Consider the following 7,627-nt stretch of genomic DNA (forward strand, 5'->3'; position numbering starts at 1 on the left):
GAAAATTATTGATGATAACATGCATGATTAAGCCACTATGCAGTATATTCTGGATGGGAAATCACATTTTGTATACTGTGATGATGGTTAGGGAATGAATGTCAATTAATTAATTAAAAAATGTTTTAGAGAAAATAAAAATAAATAAAATTGAATAAATTCTAAAAAAAGAAATTACATAATTTTGTCTCTATTTATTCAGATTAAATAAATTTAAATACATAGTCATACATACTTTACTGCATATAGAAAAAGAACTTGAGTGTTATATCAGTTGATAGATATTATATAATCTGATTTTTATAGTGACTTATGACTTTATAATATGCTATATGATGGGATATACATTATATTTAAAATATATAGTGAAATCATTTTATTTTTGAGGTTGTTGGAAAAGTCAGGACATATTTTTCTGATTTTCTATGCAAAGATATATCATGTCTTTTCTGACAATCCAATAAAGTTCTGTGGAAATAATTTCTCTGTGCTTCAATAAGCCCTAATTTAGAATAAAGTTTTGTTTGTTTTTATTAAAACAAAGAGGTTTATTGAGAAGGGTTTCTACTGGTGAGGAAATTACCTGTGAAATCAACCAGTGCAGCCTGGTTTCCTGAGAAAGAACAGGCTAAGAAAAACCAATCCAGGAAGTTAAGTCAAAGAAAACCAAAATCCAGGGCTCTTAGAATCTGAGAAGTAACATCAAGAAAGTGACAGGAAACTCCAACCCACCTGAGATTCTGTTGCTGGGGTCCCAGGGGTCACTCCATCCTCCAAACTGCCTCCATGGCTCACATCAGCATCCTGAGGTAGCAGAGCTGGAGAAGGACAAGAGCTGTGAGGTTTGCATCTCCCCCAAGCTCCCCCAACAGAAAAACTGCCCGCAGACATGGGCTTGATCTTTATGCCTATTTTGGTATCTATTTCAGGTTGCTTTGTATTACATTTATTTGTGTAACTATTTCTCTCAATTGAGTATTATTATGAATATACGGGTAGAAACTTCTGTTGTTCATGCCTCCTCCCCAAGTGCATTACCCCCTGTCAGGTTGCTAGAACTCCAGAAATACTGGCTAAATCTAAAGTATTAAAAGTATGAACTAGGAACCAACAGATGGTGTAATGATTCCATCATTGGACTCCCACATAGTCTACCAAGTTTGAGTCCCAGACCCGGCAGCTTAAAACTCATGCCTGGCGCATGTGCACACATGCCCAAAATCCCAAGAGGAGAACAGAGAAGAAGGGATTGCAGCATGGCCATTCTCCGCAGGTGATTTCTTGCTTTCTGTCTTTCTCCGTCTCTCCAGTTGAGTGCACACACCCTATAGCAAAAATCTCTCTCTAAAAAAAATGTATGAACTAGGGGGCTGGCAGGTGGCTAGAAGATGATTTCTCACTTTCCCTCTCCTGTATTTCTGTCCCTCTCCTCTGGCAAGTGCACACACCTCATGGCAAAACTCTTAAAAAAAAAAAGTGTGAACTAGGGGTCAACCAGTGGTGCGGAGGTTAAGGTGGCTGGATCCACACAGCCTACTGCACGGTTTGAAAAACATGCTGGGCACATGTGTGCACATGTGCCCAAAATCCCCAGAAGAAAATGGAGGAGAAGGGACTGCAGCATGGCTATACTCTGTGGAAGTGATTTCTTACTGTCTCTCTCTCTCTCTCTCTCCAGTGAGCACATGTCCTATAGCAAACTAAAATAAATAAATAAATACAGCTCAAAAGACAGTTTGGGAATAGTTGACATTTAAATATGGACTGAGTATTTAGATGATACTGTGGAATCATTTTTAATTTTGTAGCTGTGAGAAATGTGTACTGTAGTTATGCAGAAGATCTTTATTTGAAGTACTTAGGAATGAAGTAGCTCACTGTCCACAACTTTGAAATAGTTAAAAAAACATAGATTGGTAAAGCAAATATGGCAAGGTTGTTGTTAAATCTAAGCAGTGGATACATGTGGGTGTTCAGTGTCAATGATAAAAAAATTAGAATAAAATACGAGGGCAGTAATTCATAAGCCGTCATTCCTAGTTCATACCAATTTTTGTTTGCTTTTTGTTTTGTTTTTGCTCTAGGTTGCACGCACTCATCAAAGAGGGACAGAGAGGAGCTTTTGCTATAAGCCATGTGCCCGCATCCTTTCTCTCTGGCACAGGATACTCCATCCCAGCTCTCCTGGTATTTCCCTGCTGCCTTCTGCCTCTGACCTCGCCGCCAAAAACCCGTGTGACCCCGGTCAGGTCTCCCATTTGATTTACATGTCCTCACTGTTAAAATATGCAAAATCAAGGCCAGCAGATGGCTTGGTAGTTAAAGCGATGGACTCCCACATGACCAACATGGTTCAAGTCCTGTATCTGCCGGATTGCTTTTTCACTTTCTCTTTCTCTCTGGTCAAATTTAAAAATGATAATAAAATAAAATAATTATTTTTTAAAATAAAATATGGGAAATTAGACGAGTCCAGGCCACCCCAGCGCCCATGGGGAAAACAAAAGGAACAAACACACAGGACCACGACATTGGATACTGGTTTGAGACTACACTGACCACTGCTACTTAGGAAAGCCAGACGAGGAGACATAATTGGAAATTTCGATAACTGCAGTCTCCCCACCCGCAGCTCCCTTTCAGGTATCTACCTTCCTTCTGAGAGCACCTTGCTCCTCCTCCTGTGCGCCCATCAGTCTAACCGGCTCACCTTTTCCTTCAAACATTTTAGTCACATCTTCCCACTGGGGCGCCCCTTCCCTGGCCTTCTGTGCATGGTGCAGGTTCACCCAGGTGCCGACCTCGGGCAAGGTGAGCAGGCGCTGCCGCTGCTGCCGCATGGTCCTGCCTGGGCTGGTTCACTCTAGATGAGGAACCTGCTGGAAGCTCTGATGGCCGGGAGGCTGCACCTCTAACACCGACTCTTGCTCAGTGTCCTCACTTTGGAACCCGGGGAGCGCACAGTGCCAGCATCTGGGGTCAGCACTTCTTTCTGCAAGGGCTCTCAAGGCACATCTCCCAACTTGGGCTGCTTATCTCCTCGGCTGCAGCTGGAGGCGCCCGGTGCGTACTCGGAGCAGTCAGTTGCACTGTGCCCTGCGGGTGTGGGGCAGAAAACAGTCAGCAAAGGCTCCAGAAGGCGTGTCACACGATCGGAAATGCAGAACGTGCAACGATCGGTGAAAAATGTCTACAAAAGCTACATGAGCATGGACGCAGCCCACGGGGTCCCAACCGCGGTGCCAGGGTCGCGAAGCTCAGAGAAACCAGTGCAACCCAATTCTTTGTTTTAGGCTGCCTGACGTTTAGGGGTCAGAGGATGGAACCCCGGCTCCTTCACTCGTGGGCTGTGGCAAGTCACGTCACGACTCCGGCCGCGCTTCCTCCTGGCGACGTGGAGGGGCGGAAGCCAGCTGCCGCACCCTGCCCTCCAGCCTTTGTCTGCGCCCGACGCCCGGCCGCCCGGCGCTCCGCGCGCGAGGGGTAGCTGCCGGCCGCGCCTGGCGGAGCTCGCGCTTCCCGGCTCGGCCCGGTCCCAAGCCCCGGAGCCCCCGCTCACCCTCTCACCCTCCAGGACCGCACACCGAGCCTTCCCGCAGCGGCCTCGGGTCTCCGCGCCGCGAGCCCACGCTCCCACGTCGTGCAGCGGCTGGCAGCCCTGCCCGGTGCGCCTGCGCGGAGGCGGCCTCCAGCGCCCTCGCAGCCACCGGCAGGGGAGCCTCTCCCCACTCGCCCGCAGCGCAGGGGCGCTCTGCGGACACGGCCGGGTCGGTGCAGACACTGGCATCTCTCTTCCTGCAGCTGGCCCCCAAAGTCAAGGAATTAACACTCGCTCGACTAGTGACTAGACAGCTGGTATGAGAATGCCAAATCGGCGCGCCGCCAGGGGACAGGATTCTGAAGTGTGGACAGCATTATGCAGTTTCCCAGGGTTTCACTGAGATTGAATTCCAGTCCCCTACAGTGATGGCTAACTTAAGCGTGTCATCAGTGATCTTCCGCCCCGTTTAATTTCCCCCACTTCCCTAGTGGCATTTCCTGTGTTTTCCAAATCAAGCACGGTCACTGCGATCTTTGTGCCTGGATCTGCTACTGAGAGAACCTAAATTAGACAGTCACTGAACGCATGAGCCGAGAGCCTACCTCATGGCGTCCTGGCGGGCTGAGTTACCCTGGTTTACCAGCCTAACCAACCTACTCTCATCCCAGTGCAATGATCTCCTTGAAATCTCTTATTTGAGGCACATATTAAAAATAAATGCATAGAGTCTTTTCCTCTACTTGAGGATACACTGCCATCGTGAATGACAGCTATGTCCTGACCCGGGAGGGGGATAGTTGAACAGGTTTCCTGAGAGAAGGAGTGAGAGACCAGATGAATGAATGTTGCAGTGTTACAACACGGAGACAAAGCAGTGTTACAACTCTTCAGGGTCTACTGGAGGGTGCAGTGTCCCAGCTCTTCAGGGTCATCTGGCAATTCTGGGCCAGGGATCCTGGTTATATACATGTTAGTGGGCAGTGATTGGTTGAATGAAGGATTGTAAAAGGTGGGTTATGATTGGTTGCTTTTGTGGACCAATCATGAGGTGCCAGATATGCAAATCTGAGGGATTCTAAGCTCACTGATTTGCTATGGGAAGTGGCCAATCAGAGTATGGTTTGGAAGGTGAGGTTTTGAAGGGGAGCCAATTGTGGCCTTTATGGGAAGTGGCCAATCAGAGTATGATTTTGAAGGTGAGGTTTTGAAGGGGAGCCAATCATGGCCTTTGGCATTGTGTAATTGTTTGCTCTCTGAGAAACCGGAGATATTCGCTGGTGTGCAGCCTCCCACAACAGTAACTATTGGAAACATGAAATTCATGACCAACTGACTACTTCATAGGAAACAAGCGGTCATTGATGTCTCCCGCCCCCCCCCCCAAGGGCGACAGTACCTAAGACAGAAATTCCGGAAAAACCAGCGAAGATGTACAAGACCACACCAGATGTCCTCTTTGTGTTTGGGTTCAGAACCCATTTTGGCGGTGGCAAGACAAGTGGCTTTGGCGTGATTTACAATTCTTTGGATTATGTGAAGAAAAATGAACCCAAACATAGACTTGCAAGACATGGCCTCTATGAGAAGAAAAACAGTGAAAAGAATGCAAGAACAGAATGAGGACACTCGGGAGGACTGCAAAGGCCAGTGTTGGTGCTGGCAAAAGTGAGCTGGAGACTGGAGACCAGTAGAAGGAGTAACGATTCTGCAATGACTGGGACCAGCAGTTGGCGTAATGGCTATGCCGCTGGACTCCCATGTAGTTCCAGACCCAGTGGCTTAAACTCACGCCAGGTGTGTGTGCATGCATGCCCAAGATCCCGAGAGGAGAATGGAGGAGAAGGGATTGCAGCGTGACCATTCCCCCAGGGGGTGACTTCTCACTTTCTGTCTCTCTGTCTCTCTCTGTCTTTCTGGCGAGTGCATGTGCCCTATAGCAAAAAAAAAAAAAAAGAAAAAGATTCTGCAATGACTATTGGCGGTGATTGTGCAGATTTTTCATGAGAGGATTAATAAACTCAGAAATTTTTCACGTGGGGACCAGCAGTTGCATAATGGCTACGTTGCTGGACTCCCATGTAGTTGACCGTGGTTCGAGTCCCAGACCTGGTGGTTTAAACTCACGCTGTTTGTGTGTGCCCAAGATCTCAAGAGGAGAATGGAGGAGAAGAGATTGAGGTGTGGCCATCCCCTCTGGGGGGTGATTTCTTGCTTTCTGTCTCTCTGTCTCTCTCTAGCAAGTGTATGTGCCCATAGCAAAAACTTCTCCCAAAAAATGTTTTCATGTGAAAAAATAAATAAATACATAGGTTGGGGCCAGAAGGTAGTTGTGGTGCTTAACATACTGGACTCCCACATGGCTGACCATGGTTGAAGTCCCGGAACTGTGGCTTGAATATCACACTGGGCACGTGTGCATGCATGCCCAAGATCCCAAGAGGAGAATGGAGGAGGAGGGTCTGCGGTGTGGTCATCGCCCCTAGGGGGTGATTTCTCACTTTTACTCTCACTCTCTCTCTTGCTCTCTGGTGAGTGCACATGCCCTATGGCAAAAACTTTAAATAAATATATACATATATATGTAGGCAATTAATAAAGCTATACATTTATAGTTTGTGTACTTTCCTATGTGAAAGATGTATTTCAGTTACAGAGTTAAAAACATAAATATGGAGTCAGCAGGTGGCATGGTGGCTAAGGCACCACACTGCCATGTGGCCAACTGCAGTTTGACTCCCAGACCTGGCAGCTTGCTTTCTCAGTTTCTTACTGTCCCTCTCTCTGTCTCTGTCTTTCTCTGGTAAGTGTGCATGCCCTGTAGCAAAGCAAAAATAATAGTAATGATAAATAAAATTAAACAAATCTTTAAAAAAACCCACACAAATATGTAACAATCAAAATCAAAATTCAGAGTCACAGTCTGAGCTGGGTCTGAGCTCCCTGCTTCCAGTGAACTCATTTCATTTCTAAGCCACTTGGCCTCCTGCAAAGCTTTGGATGACGGTTTGTCCCCTAAGAGTTCATGTGTTGGAATTTGGTCCCCAACATAATGGCAATAGTTGGGGAGATGTTTAAGAGGTGAGGCTTACAAGATGGTGTTTGGATCACTGGGGCACCACCCCCATGAACAGATTAACACAATCTCTCAGAGCGAATTCTCCCGTAGGGGTGACATAGTTAACTCCCACCAGAGCAGGTCATTATAAAAGATGGCCGCCAGAATGGGAAAGAGGAAAAAAAAAAAAAAAAGGTGGCTACCCGCAGGGCATGCTCTCACCCTCCCTCCTACTCCTCTCCCTCTCTGTGTCTGCTGACCTTCCTGCTGCGCTCCACCTTCTTGGGATGCAGCAGGACCCAGCCAAATGCCAGCCCCACATTACTGGACTTGCCGGTCACCAGACTTACCAGCCCAAAAAAGTACATTGAAAGGGAGAAACGCTACAGGGTGTGTGCATTAACTAGAGAGACAGAGAGAGAGAAAATGAGAACGCCCCCCCCATGGCGGGGGGGGGGGTGACCATACCACAATCCCTTCTCTCCGCTCTTTATTTTGGGCACACACATGTGCCTGGCATGTTTTTCAAGCCGCTAGGTCTGGGAGGACGTGAACAGTGTAGTCGGCCAAGTGGGATCCAGAAGTTTTAACCACCACACCACTGGCTGGCTCTAAACCTGCACTGAATTTTTTCTTTCCCTCAAGGCTAGCAGGTAGTATAATTAAGGTGCTGAACTCCCACATGGCCAACTGTGATTCAAGCCCTGGACCTGGTGACTTGAAAATAACGCTCATGCATGTGAGTGCCCAAAATCCCGAGAGAAGAATGGAGAAGGGATTGCAGTGTGGTCCTTCCCCCAGGAACTGATTTCTCACTTTCCGTCTCAGTATCTCTATTTGTCTCTCTCTGGTGAGCGATTATGCTCTATGGCAAAAACCTTCAAAAAAAATTGTTTTCCCTCTGACCAGCAGGTGGCGTGGCCAACTGTGGTTTGAGCCCCAGACTCAGCAGCTTGAAAATCCCGCTGGGTGCACGTGTATGCATGCCTAAAATCCCAAACGAAGAATGGAGAAGAGATTGTGCCATGGCC

At 47.2% G+C, this 7,627-nt stretch overlaps 1 protein-coding gene across 5 annotated transcripts in view; it reads right to left on the reverse strand.

Annotated features, from left to right (window-relative positions):
- ZFP69B (ZFP69 zinc finger protein B) overlaps positions 1–3,683 on the reverse strand; it is a 19,285-nt gene extending 15,602 nt beyond the window's left edge. The window contains exons 1-3 of one of the 5 annotated variants that reach the window (XM_027766878.1): positions 3,568–3,683; positions 2,711–3,096; positions 733–818 (exon numbers count right to left, since the gene is read on the reverse strand). In XM_027766878.1, coding sequence (XP_027622679.1) covers positions 733–818; positions 2,711–2,840 — 216 coding nt within the window. In that variant the 5' untranslated portion in view covers positions 2,841–3,096; positions 3,568–3,683. Of the gene's footprint in view, positions 1–732; positions 819–2,710; positions 3,323–3,559 lie in introns of those variants that run through there. The other 4 variants (XM_027766880.1, XM_006164939.3, XM_027766881.1 and 1 more) reach the window with 4 other exon arrangements.
- Between the last annotated feature and the right edge of the window lie 3,944 nt (positions 3,684–7,627).

Source organism: Tupaia chinensis, unplaced genomic scaffold, assembly GCF_000334495.1.
Source record: "Tupaia chinensis unplaced genomic scaffold, TupChi_1.0 Scaffold143758_1, whole genome shotgun sequence".
NCBI lineage: Eukaryota > Metazoa > Chordata > Mammalia > Scandentia > Tupaiidae > Tupaia > Tupaia belangeri.